The sequence below is a fragment of the Sparus aurata genome, chromosome 16, assembly GCF_900880675.1.
Source record: "Sparus aurata chromosome 16, fSpaAur1.1, whole genome shotgun sequence".
Lineage (NCBI taxonomy): Eukaryota > Metazoa > Chordata > Actinopteri > Spariformes > Sparidae > Sparus > Sparus aurata.
In genome coordinates, this window is record NC_044202.1 from 19,518,228 (window position 1) to 19,544,275 (window position 26,048).

Consider the following 26,048-nt stretch of genomic DNA (forward strand, 5'->3'; position numbering starts at 1 on the left):
TTGCTTATTCCACTTCTAATGTTTGCACTGGTGTCTCTTGTGGAAATGATTTTTGCCATGAACACAATGGGGCCTACATGACATGTTACCATATTAAATTTTATTTCAGAGACTAGTAATGACTGCATGCTACATTTTGAGATATTGGGGCATAATTGGATACACTCTTTAACATTTTATTATTTTCAGATATTGCCTTTTCTGCTGCTGTAATTACCCACAGTGTGGGGAGGGCACAGCGTTCTCTTGTTTCTGTTTGCACTTATCTCCACAAATATGGCATAAAGTTATGCTTTTATCATTAATCTGTGTTTTCTGCTGGTCCTGCGAGGATAAGATTCCACGTTCTTTGCATGTTTTCAGTGCATGTTGTTGTAGAGCACCAGCAGACTTGACCAAACTATAATACTGCTACATCATTTTCTTATCAATTTGAGGTGTTGTTGACATACTCTTTAAATCAGACATTCGCAGTTTAAAGTCTGTATTCTTACTCTTGAGATCTTGAACTGCCACGTCCAAATCTCAGTCTTACAGTAAATTACACGTACAGTGTAAGTAGGGCGCTGTAGCACAGGTGCTGATAGAGACCTTGGTGCGTGATTTTCAAAGGACAGCCTTCACACAGGCTGGCATTATATACTGTAAAAACGCAGGCAGACGCATGCATACATGAGTAGGCATAGAGCTGGGTTTTGCATGATCTAGGCCACATGAGATCGTGCTTACTGGAGCATGATGGAGGGAGAGAACCAGTTAATCACAGCAGTCAGGATCGGGTCAAATAAACCACCATCATCACTTTTTAAGTTGTCAAGAGATATCAGGAATATCAAAGAGAGTTGCGAGTGTTTCCTTGTTGTTTGCACATGCAGCAGTCTGCCTGTGGATGCCTGCAGGTTTCTACTGAGCAGAGCAACAACCTGTAGTAACTTTTTCTTGGTCTGCTGAGGGTTGTGGAAGTCAGAGGCTTGATCTAAAGTTCACTGCAGCGTAGAGAACACTTTCCTTTTATTAAATGCAGTGGGTGACATTTGGAGGGCCCAGTGTGGCAGGAACCCAACGCTCCAGTAGCTTTTAGCAACAAGCAATTCTGCTGATCGATCGGCATCTGTTGCCCACTATTAACTAATCAAAGCACAGCGGCCCAGGGTGCCTGACACTGTTGCTGGCCGGCCCCACTGGGACCAGCTGGTCCGATGTAACGCTTCTGATGCATGCAAGTCCCTCCACCTCCAGATCAATTATCAGTTGACCTGGAAATTCTTTGGTGTTCTTTGGTTTTCCTTTAATTTGGTTATTTCCCCATGTTTAATTTATTCAATTAATTATTATAATTTATTCCTTTAGTCATAAAAAAAGTTTCTCCACATGATGTAAAAGTGTTTTCCACTCCACCAGGAATAAATTGTACGGTTTATGTATTACCTTGTGGTAACAATTTTCAAATCTACAGCAGAAACACATGTCTTTTAAAAACCCGCTATGTGGAGCTATAGATTGCAAAATGCATACTGCACATCAGGTCCGTCTATCAAAATAAACATGAAGATGTTATTGAGTGTTGGGTGCAGAACTAAACTCCCTGGAGGTATAAACACCTGGACTCCCATCCTATTCAGCTTCATCTTCAATCCTGCGTTTAACCCGACTCCAGCAGCATTCTGCCAAGTTGACCGCCATTGTTTGGAAATGATGTTCTGTAATGTTGGCTGCTGTCTGGAGTCAGTGTAATTTGTTTCATGAGCATAGCGTTACAGCGGTAAGAGGGAAAATGAAGGGAGAGAACTGTAGAATCTGGTGAGTGCTGAGTTTAGTGACTGACTTATAGCTGAGATGAGATCAAAAATCATCTTCTCATCTTATTCTTGAAATAAAAAGGTAATAAGTGTATTTCCCCAAACGTTTAGTTATTCCTTTACGGTGCCAAAGTCATATACAGAGGATCATTCCTTTGTCATTATGTGGCTACTTCTACTTGTTCATCCTATGGGATGTAGCAGAGCTGAAGGATGCTGTTTTACAGTTTTTCATTGCAGCCCTGTTTTGACATAGAGATGAAACTGCTACTTGACAAAAGGAAGTAGAAACATGTTTATTTTAGACATTTTTCTGTACGTCTGCTTTCAAGCGAACTGTTGAATTTAATTGCCTGTTGCTCACTGACAGGCTTTCCTATTGTCCTGCACCTCTGCATTCTCTTTCACTTCCTCCCGCGCTCGGATTCCTTGTCTTCCCCTCCTTTTTTGTGCATAGGTTGTGCTCCCCCCCTCCGCCTCTCTCGCTTCCTTTGATCTCCTGAAGTTTAAACCCATTGTGCAAGAGGAAATAAGAAAATGTGGAATAATCCAGCATTTCAGGCTCATCCTTTCCACTGAAATCAGCATGAAATGGCAGAACAGAAGGGCTGAGCAGTTAAGCGAAGATGGTGAAAGCCTCCCTTTTCTTCTGCAGACATCCGCCTGTCATATCCAGACAATGGAATAACAGCCGTGCTGAAAGGCTCTCTCCCACACTCTCTGCCCGGTGAATTATCTGCAGTAAAAGACAAATGCCATTTCTGTCTTTTTTGTCATTGTGTGTGTCAGTCCTTTACACCACCACACAGCTAATTTCCCACCGTTTGGGTTGCCTGTTAATGTATGTACCTTACCTGTTTAATGTTTATGAAAGGTAATCTTACACATTTTGCATCACTTCAAACTATATTATCACCTTGCTGTTATTATTTATCATGGACAGTATTATTCTTTTTTAATCTCAATGTAATTTTAAATGTTTTTATTGTTATTCTACTGGGCACTGATGCCAGTCTCCCTTGACTCTTTATATCATAACTCTATTTGCGAAAGAATTTCCTACAGAACAAGTTCTTCCTTATTTTATATGAATTCTGCTGATGCGGTTCACGGAACAATGAGCAAGTAATGCCACTCTGAATCATTGTATTCATCTCTTAAAATGTCAGAAAAATGTCTGAAATAGTAATCGCCTATTATTTGACTACATCATGCAAAATAAAGCCATTCAGTATAAAATCCCAACATATTACAATCAACGATTAAAAAAATGACTGTCACTTGGAGTCTATCTGCTCATCTACCATCAAAAGGTTTCATTGTTTCGACGTAGCTAAGCTAATTAAACAGACATCATTGAGCAAGTGGTACAAATGAGAAAGAGAAAGATGTGTGGTGTCGTGCTAAACTGCGGAAGTTGTCGAGTGCGAGTGAAGGATGATGAATCACAGACCCGCTCTCTGTGGAGATTTGCTTTGTAGAAGTGTGTACATGGTGGGAAATGTGTGGAGGAGTGGGGTAATCATTTCTTCTTTTCACTGAATAAGGACTTTCACTTGCTTTGTGTGTGTGTGTGCGTGTTTGTGTTTGTGTGTGTGTGTTTGTGTGGGTGCAGAGCCTGCCAATTTGTGAGAATCTTACATTTTTGTGTGTGAGTGAGCTAAGAGAGAGAGAGAGCGTTGCTTCCTTTAACAGCCTTCCAAATAAAAACAGGCTAACAGACATTCATAAAAGCATTTTACTTTCATACGACTCAGCAACCTGTCTTGAAAAGCTGGATGCTCAAACTCTTCGAGTAATTTCAAAGGACTTTTTTGGGGAGTTATTCTTCTTTGAAGAGATAGATGAGAAGAATGATTCCACTCTCGCGCCTGGACACTTAAACGTGAAGCTACTACTACTACCTGGAAGCAGAGGTGACGTGGCTCTGGCCCAGAGTAACACAATCTGCTGATTAAAGCTGATTAATTAACGCATTATGTCTCGTTTGTTAAGTTGTCGCAAAACTGATTAACATCAGAAGGACAGAGCCAAGGCAAGCTGGTTCCCCCTGTTTCTAGTCTTTATGCTAAACTGAGCTAACAGGCTGCTAAATGTAGCTTCATGTTTATTGTACAGATGTGAGTGCACCTATAAAGCTCATCAATTAGCAACTATCACTTTTGTTTAATCTGTAAAAAACCAAAGTACAGTAACGTTCTATGATCCACACAATGGATGGACAAAGGCAATATCTGTCTTGGCAGAAAAAGTCCAGCGTGCTAAAAAAACCCCTGCAAGTTTATATTACACCCTAGTTTTTGTTCAGATTTAACAAACAAGATACAACTTATTTCTGTCATAAAAATGAGTCAGCTTTAAAGTTGTTGGTAGGCAGTAGATTTTGTAACCTCCAGACACGCTCCCGTGTTTCCAGTCTGGCACTCTCAAAACTAGACATATTGTTGTTTTTACACTCTCATCTTTGTACAGATACAAGGATACAGCTTATTTCTCTCAATACTCTGTGTCTCCTTGTGTGTCCAGTCGTTATGCTAAGCTAAACTAACCGGCTGCTGGCTGTAATTTCATGTTTATGGTACAGACGTGAGAGACAGGCACCAAAATCTGCCTCGCAGCACTTCCAAAGCTAGTCCGGCACTGTTTGTAGGTGGATTTGTAACCTATGGAAAGAATTAGGCTAGCTGTTTCCAGTCTTACTGCTAACAAAGTTAAACAGCTGCTGGTTATAGCTCCATGTTATGGGTGGTTACAATAACTCTTGGCAAGAATGTGACTGCCAAACTTTTGCTTTACAAGTGCAGTTTGTAATATTTTATGTTTTTAGTGGCCACAATAGGGACATTCAGTTGGTCCTGTCTGGACTTCTAAGAAATCTATGATTTTTCTGTTATCCCTCATAAAAAATTGACTACCAGTCTCTCTCTACTATATCTGTTTTTTTTTTTTTTTTTTTTTTTGCCTGAGCGTGTGTTGGTGGTTCTGAGCCACTTCAGTAAATTTCTTTGCATTGGGCACGAGTTGGAGCCATTGTTCAGTCTTCATAGCTTTTGAAAACAAAACTTTATATACTGTTGGGTGGCTTAACCTGTTATGATAAAACCTAGCTACAACTTTATATTATTGACATAAAATATACATAAACTAAGTAAAGTAACCAGCAGGTCTAATGCTAACTAAACTTACTAAAGCTTTAAGTATAATATTTGCCTCTGAGATATACGTAGTAGAGTAGCTGAATAAGGTTACGGTTTAAAGGGTATGTATCCTGTGTGTTTTTTTGTGAGGGAACCCTGCAGCTGAATGAATGGGCGTGTTTACAGTGAAATCCAGGCAAACCCCCAGAAGGTTAGGGGGACTCCCAGTGGCTGGCAGTTAACTGAAAAGCCTTTGGATAGGAGGGGAAAAACGAGGTTGCTTCAACTGTATCTGCAACCTCAAGGAAACCAATATGTGCATTTACTGTAAGGATGAATCCTGAGAAAAAAATCACTTGTTTATCTCGATCCTGTGCAGTTATTGATTTCTGTACATTCTTCCCCTTGCAGATACAACATAGAGACACCACTCCCTTTGCTACAGTAATTAATCCTCAATAGTGAGAAGATCACGTCTTCAGCACACTACAATGATCGTGTTTATATTCTACATGCCTCTGCCGGCCTACTCACCACCATAACAAAAGTTCAGACTCTTCTGGCTCCACAGCCTGGAAGCATCGACGTCCAGTATAACAGCAGCTCACATGAGAGATGAGTGTAACAGAGGAATGGAGCAGGGCTTGAGCCAGAGGCACATTGATTTGCCACCTCTCGCAGCTCTGACTACCTTCTCTCTGTGACTGATAAATGCCATTCCTCATTTTGGTTTACTGTGCAGTTGCACTGGGTACTTGCAGGGAGAGGCCCGGCAGGGCATGTCAATAAACAATAAAGCATGCAACCCCCTTGGACGTTTTATTCCCGAGTTGTGGTCAGCAGGGGCGAGTTTCAGATGCACTGTGTTGTGAAATTTCATTTCACGCTTTGTGTCAATTGATTTCTATTGGTCTTTAGACAAAATCAGTCAAGCTATTGTCAAAAGGCCAAGTCCCTTTTGCACTTACTGTCTTGAAAAGGATAGGATCAGAGTGTGTGTAGATATGTAGTATGACTGAGCAAGTGTTTGTCTTCTGTGTAAGTATCTTTGTGGCACTTTACCTTTACTTTTAGAGGCCTGAGTCTCGGCCTCCTTCGGCGTTCGGAAGCGCAGGGGTTCGCTGAGCGGGCTTGTACCAGACATGCTGATCGACTGGACATGCACTATGTAGTCTGTCTCTTCCTCCAAGTCCCATAATGCACAGGAGCGTGTGGTGGTGTTGACTTCCTGGATGAATCGAAGCATGCGCACGTCTTTCTTCTGTCAGAGTATGACATGGGAAATGTCATGTATTAATTATTTACATTATATATATTTTTATATAAAATATTTTTTGCAGCAGAAGGACAGATGTTTTGTGGTCAACTATCAGGCTCTGCAAAACTGGTGACTCAATGGTGAAAAAAAAGAAGGCACCAACAACCATTTAGAGGATTCTTGGCTTATATTCACATCAACATGATAATTTGGCTAACGGCAGGGACGACTGGGCACCTCACTGGGACATTAATGGACTTTTGGGCTGCTCAAGAGGCCGTCTGTTGCAACTTTGTGGCAAAATTAGGTATTGATGGGTCCTATTATGGCAAAGGGAGTCCTGGTTGAACAAAATAATGCACTTCACTGGCATATTTTGCCACTGAAATTAATGCTATTGTTGTGCGTGCTGTTATTCATAAACGCCTCCCCGTCAAAGCACTACTTCAACATGTTATAAACTGTGCTTATGACCTCTATGTAACAATTTGTAGCAATTTACATGTTTTAATCATTTATTAATCAGCCATATGTGAGTGGATTGTAGGGTAACATAAAAAATGGCACCTTCCCAATCTCTTTTGGTTGCCTATACAAGCCTATGAACATTCTTGTGTACTTAATCTCAGTGCCTGTATCCGCTCCGCTAACACAAAGCAAAAGGAAACTAACATTAGTTTAGAAAATGGAGTCAGAGAACATAGACCTTCTCCCAGCACAACACAGAAGTTCGTAAGAGCCCCTTTAATTGCTTTCTTGCCTCGAGATAAATGCAAAGACTGACAAAGAAGTTGGAGCCAGAATCTTGTTAGCTTAGCACAAAGGGCTGAAAGCTATTTGTTTATCTTACCTTTGCACAGAACCAGGCTAATTTTCCCTATTTGTCTTTATGTGAGGTTGAACTAGCCTCATTTTGAGAGGGGCTCTAGAGGCAGTGTGTTCTGGAGCTCCCATCACAAGACAACCCGCCCACACATCAGAAGTGATTAATACATGTCCACAACTGGCATCAGTCTTTTAGTCGTTACCCCTTTGTGAGGAAAGTGAATACGCTTATTTCCCAAAATGTCAAACTATTTCTTTAAAAATATGATCTACGACTGTGCAAATACTGACAATAAGTATTGCAGCAGACAGTAAGGAAAGCTAGGGGAAATAATAAGGAAAGATAGGGGAAATAATAAGGAAAGCTAGGGGAAATAATAAGGAAAGATCGGAGAAATAATAAGGAAAGATAGGGGAAATCAGTAAAATCAGTAAAAACAAGATATATGTTTCTTGTGCTACTTTAGTTTGGTTAAAAAAATTATGGCCTGTGTTATTTGCACTTTCACGATGTCACAATTCTACAGCAGAATGAATAGAAATGACTTCCTCTGCACGCACACCTTGGTACCGCTGTGTGAAAGTGACCCACGTTGACCCTGCAGCTGTCCTCCACACTCATCTCACTCCCCTCTCCTGTGAACAAGCGTGTAGGTGTGTTTGCGTCCGTAAAAGTCATGCTTGTAACGCGATGTGATTAATGTCCGTGCGTGTGAGTTTGTATGTTTATTTGAGCCTGACAGCAGCGCGTTATATCACTTTTTTTATTTTTTTTTTCCCCTCCATTTCACAGAGCTGTCAGAGTCTGCTGTTGTCATGGAGAGGACAGGCGGTCTAACAGGATGCAGCACCCTTGGATAATTCCCATTATGCTCCCTGACTCTGAGCAGGGGAACAACAACAACATAAGGAAAATTGGACATGGCACCCACAACTAGTAGTGAACCTAACTGAATTACTGTTTATGTCGATGCCTGTTTATACTTGCATATTCAGCTACATTCGCCCTGTTGGTACATATGCATTTACATATATATGCCGTGGGAGATGTGTCATTGTGTGTGTATTGCTCACCTGCTGTGTGATTGCAAAGCCAATGACGGGGTCTCCCTCGGGGATGTCCCATGTCACCACAGCAGAGTTTGCTTTCACCGCTTTGATGGTCACATTGACAGGAGGCGACAAGCTATCTGCAGACACACAGAGAGAGAAACAAAAAGCTTGTTTTATCTTTTGCAGAATGAACCAAATGAGAAGATCAGCTCCTTTGTGTTTCTGCCGGAGTGCAGATACTGCCACCAGAATGGCAGGAAGCCAAGTTCAGCAGGGGGAATAAATGGCTCCGCTGAATCCATTATGCAAGGTGGAAGCAGTAGAGTACAGAGACACAAAACAATTCCTCAGCGTTACAGTGGTAGTGCCCAAGGCTTAGCACGAAGTTGAAGCATCAGGGCTGTCTGTGAGGTAAAATCTGTCTCGCCTTCCATGATATTCAATCTTTAATAGTTTAAAAAATAGTATCTGGAAGTCTAAAAGTAGGATTTTAATGTTTCTTGCAATTCTTATAGTGTGGATAGATCAGAATGTTGGTCCTTCAGTCCACCACCCAGGTCCAGACTGAAATATCTCACAGTTACTGGATGGATTCATTCTCCCCAGAAGATGAACCCAACAAACTTTGTTGACCTCCTGACTTTTAAGGAGGGCGCCATCATGATGTCTACATTTGTGGTTTTGAGGGAAATATCTTGATGACAATTGGATGGATTGCCGTCAAATGCGGTGCAGATATTCTTGTACCCCTCAGGGTGAACTGTATAACCATTTTGGAGATTGTCTGACAAAATGTAATAATTGGTTTGGGACCAAATACAATTTTTTTTTGCCTCAGCTGCACTTAGTGTGTGGTGATAACCAACAAATATTTAGTTCATCTGACATGCTAACCTAAGATGTTAAACACCCATCCATTCATCCATCCATTATCGTCCGCTTATCCGGGGCCGGGTCGCGGGGGTAGCTGCCTGAGCAGGGACACCCAGACTTCCCTCTCCCCGGACACTGCCTCCAGCTCTTCCGGGAGGATCCCAAGGCGTTCCCAGGCCAGCTGAGTGACATAGTCACACCAGCGTGTCCTGGGTCTTCCTCGGGGTCTCCTCCCGGCGGGACATGCCAGGAACACCTCCCGAGGGAGGCGTCCCGGGGGCATCCGAAACAGATGCCCAAGCCACCTCAGCTGGCTCCTCTCGATGTGGAGGAGCAGCGGCTCTACTCTGAGCTCCTCCCGGGTGACAGAGCTCTTCACCCTATCTCTAAGGGAGCGCCCTGCCACCCTGCAGAGGAGACTCATTTTGGCCGCTTGTATCTGGGATCTTATTCTTTCGGTCATGACCCAAAGTTCATGGCCATGGATGTTAAACACTTTAAACATTACTCTTGTGTGATGATGACATTAGCATTTATCTCATTTAGCTCAGTGCTGTGCCTAAGTACTAGGCCTAAAGCCTCATGGAGCTTAAAAAGTTTCTGAATTTGGCTTTCAGTTGCTTTTTGAATTATACATTGTAATTCAATAAAGTCTTATCGTTTTGACATTCAACAAACACCTCTCAGGCACCTTGCACCAATGAAAACAATGACATTTTATTGTTTTGTACTGTGGATTCATCAGTTTCTCATTGTTATTTGGTCTGTCTTTCTGTATGAGTTTATCTAATAGCCCTGAATAACTTACAGACTCTAACTTAACTCAGCATTTCAAATCTTAGTTTTAATTTCATGTTGTGAGACCCCTGGTGGTATCTAAAGTAATATGGCTTCATCAGTTGATTATTGTCTCACTTTACTGGAAACTGATTCATAGTTGAACAAAATGAAAGTCTTCAAACTGACGACAGGGAGTCCTCATTAAATGCTACTGCTGGCTCTTTCCTGGAAGCGCTCTGACCTGTTTCAGCGTTTTGAAATATTTTGGGAAGTTCTGGATGAGAATGACTTGGTTTTACTGTATAATTATCACACACGCTCACATACACACACAACTAATGACTACAGTTTTACATCATTGCGTTTGCAGGTCGGATGATCAAAGTGCAGCAGAGAAAACACAACAGTTAAAATCAAATAAAAGTGAAATGGATTTTTCTTCCACGCCAATGATCTCATCTTCTGTATGTTTTCTTTTCTTAGGAAAATCATTCAAAATGTAAACTGTGTCAGCCACGAAGGACAAAAAAGTTCTGAGTGTCCTCTGTCAGCCTTGCAGTGCAGGCTTAACAATATGAAACTCTATACTCAGCATCAAGCTAAAAATTGATGAGAATTCGAGGTGGAGCTTATCTGTTATGACTTCCAACGTGGACTTTTTTGTTTTCTTTAGATGCAATCAATGCCTGAGGGGCTAATAAACTGTTATACATTGTAAGTTATCAGAGGTCTGAACTGTTGAAAGGGACATTGTTGACGTGCTAATTATATAAAAGAAAGAAAAGAAGGGCAAGAGACACCGGTTGGCAGATTTTTTTAGCTTTGGACAAAGCCAGGCTAACTGCATTGAGCTCTGACTAACTAACTAAGTGCATCTGCCAAAATATTAAACAACTGACTAACTTTAAGTCTGTCACAATATCGCATTTTCACTACATGATTAGTGTGGCCAAAAGATTTCAGGATGACAATATTATCACAATATCCATTGTCTCTTTTTGGCAAATTGATTAAACTTGAAAAAACAAGTGATGGAAGGTGGAGAGAGTCAGTAACAGTTACTGTGCAAAAAGGAACAGTTACACCTAATTAATTATCCTGTTTTATTTCTGTGGTAACTAGCATTAATGTGCATTACTGCCACCTACTATGACAAAGTCAGAACAGAAAGAAATGGAAATGTTTTAAGAAGGGATGCACTGTTCATATGATCTTATCACTTAATTGATATCTCATATGAATAACTTGCACAATATCAAAATTTTATTTTTAATTATCGTCAGTATTATTGTTATTATTGTATTACCAGTATACTGGGACACTTTTAGGTGTTTATCATGTAGGAAACAGGAGGATTAGTCCAAATACTGTCACAGTTTGCCTTCATTCAAATTGGGTTCACATACTGTAGGTGTGTTGAACCATCAAAGCCTGTATCCTGTATCACACTGAACCGTGGCAAACACTGGCCTTTTGGGATCGACTGATAGTTGCAACTTGGAGCAGAACTGAGAGAGATGAAGAGAATCGGTCACTCTCAGTGATGCGACTCTTCTGTCTTTAATGGCATATAAATCTAATTCTGCCCACCAAATGCAAAAAATTAGTTATTGAATAAGTCAACGCTCACTTGCCCTTTCGATGGGTACAAATCACACAGCTGGTAATTACAGGATGATGGGCTTCTGGAGCACTTGTGTACACACTGACATACTGTACTCTCAAAACCAGCACGCCATATCCGAGCGGGCCTCAGTGTTACGTTTCCACCCACCTGCCGCTGATGTTTTGATGAATGGCCTGGCTAACGGGGGATGACAGGATGGAGACCTGCTGCATCTCTTCATCAGCGGGTACTCGGGTGTTTGAAGCGGCGTTGCTTTTGTTTTACCGGCTGCTGTTTGCATGCCGTTTCCTGAGAAGCCTGAGGGACGGCGTCTTGGGTGGAGGGTGGTAATGGGACTGAAGTAGTCACAGATTGACCTCATTATTGGTTAGCGCTATTTTCTCATGCATTGGCGCTGCTCTCAAACACACAGAGACAGTTAACATTTAGATCCTAATGCTCCACAGAGTGTAACGGGAAGTTAACTCTGTGACTCTGACATCAGCCCACTGCTTTGCTTGCACATGTTTATAGGTTGTTCATATTAATATTAATATCTATACTGCCTCTCTTCTCTTTTCAGCACTGGTAAAAGTACCATAAATAGCGAGCACATTAAAAAGGTCTTCATTCAAGGGACTTACTATTACACTTCCATAAGCTCGGGAGACATTGGTTGAAAATAAGTAAAAACAATGGTCAAAATCAGTGCAACAGAGGCTGAGATATCCTAAGTTTCATGTTGCGTTCATGCCTGCAGTTTGGTTCCACTGGTCCAGACAAAAGGAGAGTAAAACTAACTTTTTTGCCTCTTAGTCTCGGTCCCATTCATGTTCATACTGATCTATAGCAAATGAACCAAGAGGAGTAATTATGAAGTCATAGTGACAAGTCATTTTACTCTAAGTGCATCTCTGAGGTACTTTGACTTATGTTGTATGTTAATTATGTGCCACTCTTCACACTGTGTCTCAGAGGGAAAGGCTGTACTTTTTATCGTCATGTTAATTTGACAGCTTTATTTACTTTGCAGATCCTTACGTGCAAGGCGGCATAATTCCTTTTGACTGGTTAGATTTTCATTTGTAAAACTGGTGAGCTGCCTCTTTAATAGACTTTAAAAGAAGAGAATAAGAAAGTAGTAATTAAAAGAGGAGCTGATTTGGACTTCTAACATAGAGAGGTGGTAATAGGAACAGTCTGGCATCACTCTACTCAGTCTTCTCAACACCACAGTCTGATCTGTAAGTCTCTGATCTGTGAAGCTCTGTGCCACACACCTCATGTCTTTTAAATCCTAAATCCTATAGAAATCCTATAATTTGGCTATTGATTTAGCTTTTGAAGCCTTTAAATTTGTGATCTCGCTGAGAGCACTTTCACTTTGCGCCTTAAAATGGAGCAGCCTCCTGCAAAGCCCTTTGAAAATTGCAAATGCTTTTCCCAGTGGATGATCTTAAAATATGATATTTCATCATTCTGTACAGTGTGTTGGAGTGTAGCACTTTTTTTTTTTTCGCTTTCTTCTCCCTTTATTGTTTATATTGCTGACTGCCTGTTTGAATGTCTAAGTGAATCATCATCTCTCCTGGAAAACAGAACTTGATTCCTCAGAGACGGCGAAATCAAATAAGCGGGAGACTGCGACGAGCTAGGGATCGGAGTTTAAAAGAAACGGCACGCCCTTGTCAATTCTCCCCCTGCTAAACAAAAGTTGAACCCTCTCTCTGAGTGTCCTCACGTCCCGCAGCTTCCAGTCGCTTTTTATCTGTCTTCGTTCATCTCCTCTCCCCCCGTACTACTGCAGAGCGCCGGGGGACGACATGAGCGGACGCTGTCCGTGACCGTGGGCCTGAAATATCCACATGACATGAGAGTCAGCTCTAATGAAACACCAGACAGATGTCTTCATAAACTCTCTCCCATTTCAGTGGCACACAGTTGGCCTCACCCGGAGAGATAGGGGTGACTTTGAAGAGACGGTGACGGATGTCCCGAGTGTGTGTGTGTGTGTGTCTTTGTTGGCCCAGTGATGATCAGACTGACAGCTAGTTTTCTATCCCATGCTGAGAGGTGCGAAAGGTGACAGCTCCTTAATATCCACGTTCATTAGGGAACTCATTGGGAGGTGTGTGTGTGTGTATGTGAGAAACTACATAAGGTCAAGGACAGGAAGCCCAGACTCTGCTTTAGAACACGGACAGGTTGCGAACACACACACACACACACACACACACACATAGACATATGCAATGAGGAGTCTTGTGCCATAAAGCCGATCATTATTAAATGAACGTCCTCCTCATCTCTCCGTCGACCTCAGAAAGACAGGATCACTCCACACCTCCCCCAGGCCTGCTGTCATCCCTCCTTCCTGACTTTTCCTCTGCATGTCTTTTCAGTTTGTTCTGCGTGTACACACACTCCCCAAAGCTGGGTAAAGAGCAGCTCAGTGCTTTTAAGGTAGTGAATTTCTGAGTGGAATTATGGACAAGGGAAATATGTCAGGTAACATGAGGTGTTGAATATGAGGTGTAAGTGCAAATGTATCCTGATACTGATCGTACGTTAATGCCAGGTGTAAATGGGGTTGAGGCAGTAACAGATTCACCCACCAGAGGGCCCCAGGGAGAGATTGAGCTGCGGGTGCCCATCTCTTTGCACTGTGATCATCAGGTAAAGGGCACACAGTAAGGCTACACATGGCAGTCCATGTCCACTTGTACTCCAGAGTGCATCTGCTAGATTGTGGTAATTCAAACAAACATAAATCATTTTAGGCATATTTACCATGTAAGCAAAATTAGAGCTGAAACAATGAAGCAGTTTTTCATACAGGGCCATTTTTACACGATTGGCCTAAAGGTGAGATGAATAAGCAGAGCTCACTTTAAGGTCCCCAGTGTTTAGTTCATATTGTGCATTAGTGGTGCAGAGTTTGCAAACAATGTGGAATTTATTTAAGGTTTTTTTTTTTGCTTTAACACATCATTACAGAGAAAATGTTGATTGCACAATATAATGGCTATAGAATAATGACGCTATCAGCAAGTGATTTCCTATAAACTTTGCTAACATGCTACTTTTTCTGTTGTCAGGCACAAAATCTCCCAGGAAGATGAAAGCTGACTGATCCAGTCAGGCTGGCAGTCTGCAATCATTTCTATCTGCTCTCATGCCTTTTTATAGACGCAATGAATAAACTGTAACGGCCCTCAGTAGAGCGCAAACATCCACCAAAGCCCAACAGTCCCTCTTAATTCAATCAAGCCTAATCCAATATCAAACCCAATAGCCCGACATTACCCTAAATTTGAAACCACCGATAACTGCTTCACCATGATTTTAGCATGCCAAATCTGGGATCTGTATCAAATTGTGTGCGCTCATAGAATCTTGGCTGAGAGTCATCCCCCCAAGTTTCGTGGGAATCCGTTCAGTAGGTTTTGTGTAATCCTGTTGACAAACCAACCAACCAATAATCCAGGAAAACAGAATTGATGCAATTGGCTTTGTAACAGCGGTGGCAACAATAATACTATGTGAAAAATCAAATTATTTCTGGTCCTTGGAACCCTGGTGCCATCTAGCAAACCAGCCTGTGTTTCCACCAGCTTTTTATAAAACCGTTGTAATGAAGGAGGCGTCATCAAAGTTGGTGTTGAACCCTCAACTGGTTCTTCTACCTGGGATGCTTATGAGTGAGTTTGTAGGCCTGTGCACTAATATGAAAACTAAGCGCCTGTAATCTTATTCCTCTATTTTCTGGTATTTTAGATGTGGGCACAGAACAGGAGTTTGTTACCTCCTGTTCCTTTTCTTTGAATGCCTTTGGCAACCACTTTGCTCCTGCTAATTAGTGTTTAGCAGCTTTAGCACACTGCTAATAGTAAGTTCACAGTCACTTTGTATGGAAGGTGTGGTGTAATAACCAGCAGGTGGGGTGATTATCAAAGTGGTGTGCGTTCAAACTTTGTGCTAAAGCCATAGCAGCTAGAAACTGAGGGGCCACGTGGGAGTTAGCGGCTAACAATTTGCACATGTTGATTAGCTCGACGGTCTCTCGGGCTGCAGCTAACGACAGCGCCGGGGCAATAACAACTGCCCGCCACTTGTTTTTTCGAACATTATTATTGTCATAGAGCCTCGTAGCCATGTAATCTGCGGTTACAACGGGCTCCCTGAGGTTAGCGTACATACAAGCTGGAAGGGACGTTAGCGCCCCCCTCATACATAGTTAATGTGCCATGGTAGAGCCATTAGGACTTTGTGCTGATCTGGAGTTTGCCCTTACATGTGTCAGGCAGGACCTCTGCACGTGGTCCACATGTACACATACCTGCACACACAAACACGAGGCAGTAATGTGCCTCATTTATAGGCCAGAGCATCTGGGGAATCGTTTCGAAAACGCAGCGAAACGCATGTGCTCACTTGGGAGTTGCACTGTAACGCTGCCTGCTGTTCACAACCGCAAACAGGAGCTCCCCTGTGGATATCTGCTTTTCTCTATCTTTGTCCCACCCTTTGTTTCATACAGCTCCTGGAGCCTTTGGATCCACTACCTCTTCTTTGTCAGAGGAAATCCACCTCGTACGTTTTCTTGTATTCCTTCTTCCATTCACTTTCTGTCTTTGTGACTGTAATGGACACTTGGTGCTAAACCTCCCCCTCACACACGTACACCCCCGCCGTCTATCTGTTTTTGTTTCTCTTTTCTTCTCGTCCGCTGTCTCACTGACGCGTCTCGCTGTATATTTCTCCGTAGCTACTTCACACTGGGGCTTTTTGGCAGCTCCTCCACAGCCTGGTGTGTAAAGCTCTCTGCCTGTAACTGACACTTCAATGAAAATCTGGGTGCAGGGAGGAGACGGTGGGTGAAAGGGGGAGACGGGAGCCTAGCTCTGACTCACTCATGTACTATTCTGCTATTGATTAGCCTCATGCCACTCACACTCACACTCTGGCTGCTGATCAGCAGGCTGAAACAGTTTTGAGCCTTTTGTTCTATAGGTTTTAATTTTCCAAATTCATTAAAGATGCCTTCCTTTAACAGCCACAGAGCGCCTGTTTGCGTGTGTGGGAGGCGTGTGTGTTTTCTGCATGTTTTGCATGCCGAATGGAGCCCGTGTGTTCTCCGTGGGCCGTTCAGCTTCCATGCACAGCAGTGCAACACTGTCAAATAATCACACCTGAGGGTCTTTTCGTCCCATTGTAGAGAAATGAGTTATTTACTCCAAGGAAATGAATTTTCCAACCCTACTGGCAACGAGAATGCTGTGAAATCTTTCTCTCTTTCTTTCCATCATACACACACACACACACGCACGCACACACACACGCACACACACAACACATTTTCTCTAATTAAATGTCAAAAGGCACGGTATGAAAATCAATGCAGCATTGTGTGCACACAATTGCACAGGATGCAAGCCAGCTAATTCAAAAAGGCAAGGGAGGAACGCCATGAGGCTGATTATTTGACAAGCCCACTGCTAATGAAATCTACTCTCACATCAGTTGCAGCCCTCTCTTCCCAAGCACACACACACACACACACACACACACACACACACACACATACACGAAGGCAGGGAAACAGCAGTAATACAGGATGAGGCTGACGATGCTAAAGGGGCTCACAGCTTGATTTAAGGTTATGAATGTGATATTCGAACTTCCCTCTGTTGTCTGTCTTTCACTTCATACTGACTGCAGCGTCTCTCTGTGGAGGTCTCGCAGTCGTGCTGAGGACTTGGGGACAGCTGGTAATGTGACGCCTACAGTAGCTGCCTGGGAGGATTGGTTTCACATGCAGGCAGGTGGAAGGGGGAGTGGGAGCGTGAGTGGGGGGGGGGGGGGGGGGGGGGGCGGGATGTGAATAATACTCTCACTCTGATTCCTCCATGTTTCACTGTCTTCTTTTGCGACCAGCACTATCTCCCTTTTGCATACATTCATTTGCTTTCTCTGCCTCCATCCCTCGCTTAATCTCCCTTTCTCCCTCCGGCAAGTATTCCCCTGAGAGAAACCCATGCTGTGTGACTGACTACTGGCCCCTGAAAGTGGTATGTTTCTTTACGATATTACCGTCCTTGCAGAGTAATGCATCATACTTTTGCGTTACTTTCACCAAAATAACTGCGGAAGGACGACTGGGTATTTTACATTGGAAGAGGCCTTGGATTAACCTGGTGTCAGCTGACTCTAAAAACGTTCAATATCATTTTAGAATGTGTTGTTTTCAGTTTATTTTCCTTCTGTTTTGCCTTCAGTTGCGTTGAGAAAACAACTGACTGCAAAACCTGAACTCTGTCTGACCAGAGGCAATTGGCCTTCCACACTGGGAGCCTTTGCAGGACTCCATGGACTGTCCTGGGGTGAAAACTGACCAGAAAGAGGTGGGGAGGCTTTTATGTTGTAGGCAGCAACATGAAGATAGTAAACATGCCCAACACAAGGGCGGGAGGAATATAGATATGTTTTTGTTTGATGAACCAAGTTGGCAAACAGTGAGCGATGGACTTCACAGGACGATATTCACAACTTGGATTCATTTGATAAAAAAAACCAAAACATTTTTGACTCCTTTGACCGGTTATAAAATTAAAGTGATGGCAACTCTTCCACGCATTCCATCACTGCAATGCAAAATAGCCATAAAGAGGCAAAAGGCTGAACAGTTCTGGAGTTGAATGTTTAAAGGAAGGGTACAGTTATGGCTAATAAAATCAATTTAATCTGTTTTAATTACAGAAGTTTACACTGCGAGGAATTATGAACTACATACTCTGGTCAAACGGTCAGAGGCATCTGTTTAGAGCGCCAGCACGTTTCAACCAAAATATGAATATTTGGACTGAAAGGTACAATATATGACATCTGATAGTGATTCTGCATGATGCAAAAGATCTGGTATGTGCACAAGGAGTTAGATGGAGGGATTAAGAACAGCTGAACTTTTAGAACTTGTTTTAAACATGCTTTTAATAGATGAAAAATCCCAGAACAGACAAACAAGTCTTGAACACTGAATAACCCCACAAACTCCTTCGCATGTATGCCAATTTTGTTTCCCTCCAAATGGTCGCTCAGAGACAGAGGTGGAACTGGACAGATGACAGGCTGCGTCAGCGAACCACCGCCGCCACTTCAGTCTTTTGGCATCCTGTCTCTTTCTCCCACATGCCTGGTGTCCAGATGATTGCACCAATCTGTCCTCTAAAGCCTGTTTCATTCTGTTTTCTACAAAAAAAGACCAGCCTGCATTCACTTGTCGCTTCTGAGAACAGTTACATAAAGGAAACAATTTCTTAGTAAAAAAAATCGAAATGTTTTTCTTTCAATCTCCTTCTGCTTGTGTTGCCACAAGTGTCAGAGGGCAGATGTGATGGTTTTTAAGCATTTCATATTGTTGCTTGCTGCGTTTTGCTGCTTCTGAGTTTGTTTTGTTGCATTGCATGCTTTTATTGTTGCAAACTGGTTTGTGCTCCCCCCCCCCCATACACAAGATCTAAAAGCTTAAGCATATATGAGCCCTCGCTATCAACCACAAGGCCATCGCTCTTATTCATTGGCGAGCCCTCAAAGTGGAACTCGAAGAGGCTTTTTGAAATGAAGAAGAGGCAGACAGGTGCCAGAGGAAAGAGCAGCAGCAGAAGCAGCAGCAGAAGCAGCGGCGCTACGGTTGTTTATAACGCTGAGCAGCAACGACGTTCATGTAAGAGGACAGGTGACAATTAAAACGTGACAGGGTGCGAGAAAGATCAAGAGAGATTATCTGGGCAGCACTGACACAACGGTGACAGCACAGCCACAGAGAGGACTGACTTCCCAAACATTATCTTTTACTCTTTTTTTGTTTCTTCTTTGAGCCTCAGTGCTGTGTTCCAGAAATACACCAGCTCTGTTGAGTCAGGCTTATAAATTAGCTTTAGCTTCATCTTTGTGTTTTAAGCTGGTTCTGTTTTTATACACATATCTACACACACACAGCAAAAATACCAGCAGCCAAAAAACAACCAAAAATAGAATACCAATATACATATCGCTCTATGAACTCGTATTAAACAAAAGCTGAGAGCTGATACTCTTCCTCTGGCTTTTGAGTTTGGTTGAATAAAGGATATTCAAGGAGAAACAGGTGTGTGAGTTGCATGATTTGAGAATTTAGGGATAGTACAATATACAAGATATACGATTTATGTATATATATATACATGTATATATATAAATATATATATACATACAAAATATAGAGTATGTATTGCTAATCATGATAAAAGGCATTTTTCTTTATTTAAATTACAGCACATAACAAACATATTTTATCAGGGGCACTGGTGTGACCAATGAAAATAGTTAATTGCAATCAACAGACTTTTGGCTGCATGTTCTACCAAAATAAGTGCTCCCTGGAGTTTGCATATCTGTAACCGTCTGTTTTACAAAAACATAATGTTCGGGCAAAACTATGTGTTCAATCCATGAAACAATGAAAACATTTGTTTTTGACAAAATGTTATGTAAATGGATTCCAGTATGTTTTTGTGCCATTTGATTAATTCATTTATTCAAATAATATTGTGAATCATAATTATTTTGGCCAAGAGAATACATATGATTACATTTTTTATTTTTTTAAATGGGTCAATTCTGATGTATTTGTTTTGTTCCTTTCCTTTTTCTGGAAAGGAACCTCAGAGGGAGTGTGCTACAGAGCACATTCTGCCAGTGAAAATATTTGGAAAGATTTGGAAAAGTATCAAAATGTGGGTTTCTTTATGTGTTTAACCTTTTTAAGCAGCAGAAGTTCAGATCTGGCTTTTGTGATTTTTCTGGTTTCTCGACATGTAACAATAATGAAAAACTTGATTAATTAATTGCTTTGCTCATTAAAGGGGCACAATGTAGTTTTGGAGAATAAATACAACAAGCTGTTGGCAGAGGAAAATAAGGTCCCCAGGGGAATGGTGGCAGGGTCTGCCAAGCATAAACACAGTACAACAAAATTCTGTTGTCACTGAAGTTCAGTTTGCTTATTTAGTTTCTTTAGGCGTCAGTCAACAAAGATCTTTCTCTTATGATTATAATTGTTCCCCCAAAATTACACAGTGCACCTTAAAAAGAGCGGCAGAGATGCATTGGTGAATCTATGGGACGCAGCCTTCCTCGCAGTGTGTGTATACTGCAGCCTCGACACTAATGTAAGTTAAGTGTAGTGGCGGCTTGCCAAAAACTATTTATGTCTTCTTGTGAATAATGTGTTAAAAATAGTGCTGTCAAATAAACAAATGCAGTAAATGTCAGAAAGATATGCTGTAATTCTAGTCTATTCTATGCAACACATTAGTGCTGAATTGTAACTGTACTGTAATAGGCTCTTGCAACAGAAGTGCGGTCATGTTCTTTTAAAAAACTTGCAAACAAGATTACAAACTAATAATTACAAAGAGCTAAATGTGCTCACACAATTGACTAGAGGGAAAATAATGAACAGATAATCATGCACTCATGCAATTATGCATCCCCAATGACTCACACCTCCTCTCAGCCTCTCTGCGCCCTGTTACAGAGTAATGACTCAGTCCTCCAATCAGGAGGCTGCCCCAGATACCCAGCAGGTCTAAAGGACGCACATTAGAATAAAATCAGGGCAGAAGTGTTGCATTTAGATGACTGAAAATACTGCTGGTGATGACTGGATTGTTTCACGATGGGACCATGGAAACGAGCCCAGTGATGGAATGTGTTCAGTGCTGTTCACTCATTTTGTGCATGTTACAAACTGCCATCTGGAAACAATAACATCACGGACCTGAAGGCTGTTTTTATAAAATGCATAATGCGGTATGTCGTGTCTACCGAGCTCTTCTTGTAGCAGAAATAAGTAAATTACACGGTATGAAACCACATTCGTTTTGATTTTGTCTCTCTGACTTATTGGTGACTGTAAGTCACTTTCTTGTTTGATGACAATTTAATGTCAGAGAAGAGAAGATGAGTAGCTTTTACAAACTTTGGCTCTCACAACTGAGGCCTGGAACCCCTCTCTATGGATGGTGTTATTAACACTCAACACATAATACACTGTCCTCACAGAGGATTTATTACCTGGCAGATTTTTTTCTGTTTTGTTTACAGCTTGAAACAAATAACCACACTCACTGTTTAAAGCCTGGAGCCTTAAAAATCACTTGCATCAAAGTTCAATATGCTTATTGATTCATTGATGTTTCCCTTTTATTTCCTTTCTTAAAACTCAGAACTGTTGGGGGCCGGAGAAAATTGCTTGCAGGGATTTATGGCCTCATTTAATTGAATGTGTGAGAGAGTCGATTTACATTTTAAATGGAAACATTACCTTTCCTTTCCCAGGATCAACCGACTGTTTATGAGTCTCTATAAACACAGACGCTGTAAAGACGTCAGCCCAGTGTAAATTTTATGTTGCCTCGGTGGGCACCCACTCACTTCTACAAGTCCACCTCTACGCCTCGACACCAAATTGGCCTGGTTTTCTTGGCGCAGGTGTCTGGCTAAGTTTTAAAATAAACACAAAAACTTAAATCAAGACGAACTGTGAATCCAAGAGTGATGCAGTAACACACACTCTTTCTTAACTGATCATATCTTCTAAACAATTGGTTCCTAATCTTTTCTGGAACTTTAATGCAGCAATTGGCAATCTCACCTTAAAGTCCATCAAGTAGCTGTTCTGGAGCTTTTGGTCATTTAACATGGTCTTTTATCAGCAGATGATGGGAAACATATGGTTGTCATGGATTTTTTTTTAAATGTCTTATTTAGATACAATCGATCAAGAGATAAAGAGAGATAAAAAGGGAGATGCAACAAAGGTGGCCAGACATCTGGGGCTAATAATCAGTATTCTCCCCGTGGTTTTACTTAAAGTAACTTAAAGTACCTCTAAATTTTTACTTAAGGGCAGTATGAGTAAACTGTAATAGGTTACATTCGATAACTAGTTATTATACATTTTGACGCGCGGTTATCGTTCCCCTTGATTACTAATAATTGGTATTGACCCTGAAGAACCATATCAGTCAATCTGTAGCGTGAATGTTTTGACACTACTTCATTTTAATCAAGTCAAAATGAACAAAAGCATGGTGAACCCATGTATCGTCAATCTAGAACAGGTGCACCATTGCCATTGGACAGTTGGTTAAACAGACTTCCGGAGGAATTCTTTTAATCAAGACATCTCTTCCATGTTGGCTTAAAAGTTGAGGTGCAATGTTGTCATCAAAGAAGCCCAGACACCAGGATAGAACATCAGCAGTTAACGTTTCTACTGACTGACTGATTTCATGTTGGGAGATGGAGGGAATGTTCACGGGAGTAGGGACCACCTTTTGAGGCTGCACTTCAAGAATGGTAAGCATGAGACAGCCGGATATTTGTAAGGAGTCCTCAGGACAATTTCCAGACGTGTTTGTGTCCAAAACATGATCTTTTCCCAACCCTGACCGTACATATCTGTGGTTTGCAGAAACATACATTGCCAACATTTATTCGGGCAACTGGGTCACGATGAAGATAATTTGACATCAGAATAGTTACCAAATGGACCGTAACGTAAAAATTTTTATCAACATTCAAGCAAATCACATGTGATCACATGATGACCTGATGTAATAGCTTTAAAACATTTAGACTAGCTTGCTTTATTTGAATAAATGATCGATATTCTTCTTTTCACCTCTCTACAATGAAGTGCCAGTGCTCACTATGGATCCCACTACCTGCCAGTTGAAATGCCGTGTCTGAACATCGCTTTGTAACACAGCCTCTTTACATTGTGAGAGCAGAATTGTTTACTGTAGAAGAAAGAGAGCACACAACACAGAGTGTGTGCAAGTAATTTGCGCGTGTCTGTAAACTGTACACGGCTGAGTGTGTGAGTGTGTGAGTGTGTGAGTGTGCAGCGCAGCGATCCCTCGTCAGTGGAAAGGCTGAGGAGTGGGAGGATGCCAAGCAAACCAGCGGTGCATTGTGATAGCAGGAGTGTGTGGTGCGGGTGTAGTATTGACTCTAAAAGGCATGCTTAATAGATGCACACATGCAGTATATATTGGACATCAGCACACACACACATGTACACAGTGCTTCCAGTGGCCTTTCCATGGATGCATGTGAGAGGACCACCACTGTCCTTCCTCTGCAGTCCAATCAGGTGCTTCCAGTGGCCAGTGGGAGTTCATTACAGTCACATTGTAAACACTTACGGACAAAAACGGCTGGTAGTAATGAATAGATAACACATTTCCATGTTTGTTTTTTTTTTCAAAACTGTTTTTCAATACTGACAGACTGTGTTACTAACAGTCTTGTGGAGTAACTGAATACATGTAATGGGATCACATGATGAGGATACAAAAAAAGGGGAGCTGTTGACAAGGATGTAATTTGACTACAGATTACATTTAGTAAAAACACTTCATGAGTCTCACGCTGCATCACTCTGGTCTCGGGAGAAATATTAAGATCAAATGACCTCATGATTTTTCTCTTGATTTTATATGCATGTGTTCGGTGTCAAGGTAATCCAAAAGTAAGGGAGAGTAATCAAGTTACGTGACTTTAATATTGTGATGCTTATTAGGTTGAGGACTGCATCTTTGACAGGTAATATTGGAGTAAGGTGACAGGTCTCAGGTCCGCATCAAGCTTCAAGCTGTGCGTGTGTATGTTACTGTCTGTGTAGCAGTTTATAGTACCTGCCTGAAATTGAGATTCAAAGGTCAGCTAGGCTCACATCACACCATTACTCGCTCTCTCTCTCTCACACACACACACACACGCACGCACACGCACACGCACACACGCACACACACACACACACACACACACACACACACACTGCTTTGCTTGACAATAACATGTTATAATAAAGGGTCAGTTCAGCCCTTTCCCTGCGCAACTGTCTCACAGGTGAACAGTCCAAACCACCGTTTGTCACCCTGTGATGACAACACAAAGATGCCTCCAGCAGCATGGAAACACAGCCAGCCTCTCCTCAAAAACCACAGACTACGCAACGTCTCCCAACACAATGCAACATTAATGTTACCCCAAAAACAGCAGGTTTTCACGCAGACACATGCCTCTGCAATCCCTCCACGGTCTGTTTAATCAGTCGAGAGGATACCAGCGTGTGAGCAGCTTCGGGATCCGTACAAACATCCACTCTGACTGCACACGAACACAAACTTACCCGCTGTGACTCGAGAGACGCAGAGACCGCCGAGGACGAGCAGCACGAATCTCTCCATCGTTCTAACACTCCGACCGGCGGGCTGTTGAGCCTCGTTGAGCCGCTCGGCATTCACGTCAGTTCATGCGTATCGTCTGGACTGGAAATAACGGAAGAACGACGGTCCGTCGGCGGCTCCTCAGCACCTCGGACAGCGCTCCTCAGCAACACCTCCGCTCACACAACAGCGGAGCCGCCGGCGACCAGCGAGCAGCCGCCAGCCACAGAGCATGATCATCGGCCGGAGCTCGAGTGTGGAGCTTGTTTCGTTTTCCAACTGTGCCTCAGAAACCCTCCCCGATGTGCTGCTTGCTGGTGTGATGCTGGAGGTGGTGCTCAGACACAGCACCCGTCAGCTGCTGCTGCTGCAGAGTGAAACGTGCTGCCTTTGTATATGAGCGCCTGGATTGTTCTTGCCTGCCACACTGACTGACTCCTGGAGGCTTTATAGTGAGGGAGCAAGGCGGCAAGACATGCAAGACAACCCTGGCGAGATGACCCGTCAAATACAAGTCAATAAATATCGAATGCAATTATTCCAAAAATGATTTCCACTGTTCTCTCTCTTCTACTATCTCAATCCCATATTCGACGCGACAAACACAATCAAAACAATACGAGCTGAAATAATTTAGCATGCAAAGTTCTTTCAGCAGATCAATTTTGCCACAAACATTTTAAAAAATAAATACAAATCCGAGCACGTTTCTTTCTCTCTCCCTCTCTCATCCCCCTGCTCCACTTGCAAGCCCACTTGGTGAGAAGTACTCTGGATTCTCGCTGCCCACACCTCGATTAAATATGCATACACTGGCCCACGCACACAGTCGCCCGTTCAAAGATGAAGTCTCAGCTTTGAACGGCTTTTTTCACAACTTCCCAAAAAAAAAAAAGGAAAGAAAAACCAAAAAAAAACCCAACAAAAAAACAATACAAACACGTGCCTCTTGACTTCAGCTCTGAGTTGACCCCTCCTCGCCACATTGTGTCAGAGGCGGAGCGCGCACGATGAGGCGGCCACTAAAGTGGATAAAGTCTGGGTACAGTACCTGACGGTGTCCCCGCAGCGCTCTGGACTTGGAAGCTCTCCGGGATGTGTGTGTGTCCGTGTGCGTCGCGGGGAGAAGAAGTTCAGGAGACCCGGCACTGTCCCCTAGCTGTGTCCCCATGAAGTGCTTTCCTCGCCCTGCCGTGCACCTCGATTCACAGCCTGCTGCCTCTGAAGTGCTGCAGATGTGCTGCTGGTGGTGGAGGTGTTGGTGGTGGTGTTGGCGGTGGTGGAGGGGTTATTGTGCTGTTTTGTATGCATTCTGCACCCTCCTGTACGATTACTCTCCTCTCCTCCGTGTGTTTGTGCAAGTGAGAGAGAGGAAAGTTTGTGCAGACATTACCAAACACCTCTATCACCACCACCCCTTAGCAGCAGAGGTGGAGG

At 42.5% G+C, this 26,048-nt stretch overlaps 1 protein-coding gene across 5 annotated transcripts in view; it reads right to left on the reverse strand.

Moving 5' to 3' along the window:
• fndc5a (fibronectin type III domain containing 5a) overlaps nt 1-25,654 on the reverse strand; it is a 32,714-nt gene extending 7,060 nt beyond the window's left edge. For 2 of the 5 annotated variants that reach the window (XR_003987155.1, XM_030444038.1), the window contains exons 1-3: nt 24,575-25,463; nt 8,094-8,209; nt 5,999-6,197 (exon numbers count right to left, since the gene is read on the reverse strand). Coding sequence is in view for 2 of the 5 variants with exons in the window: in XM_030444038.1 (XP_030299898.1) it covers nt 5,999-6,197; nt 8,094-8,209; nt 24,575-24,632 (373 nt within the window). In the remaining 3 variants the exon portion in view is untranslated. Of the gene's footprint in view, nt 1-5,998; nt 6,198-8,093; nt 8,210-24,574; nt 25,464-25,557 lie in introns of those variants that run through there. The other 3 variants (XR_003987157.1, XR_003987156.1, XM_030444039.1) reach the window with 3 other exon arrangements.
• Between the last annotated feature and the right edge of the window lie 394 nt (nt 25,655-26,048).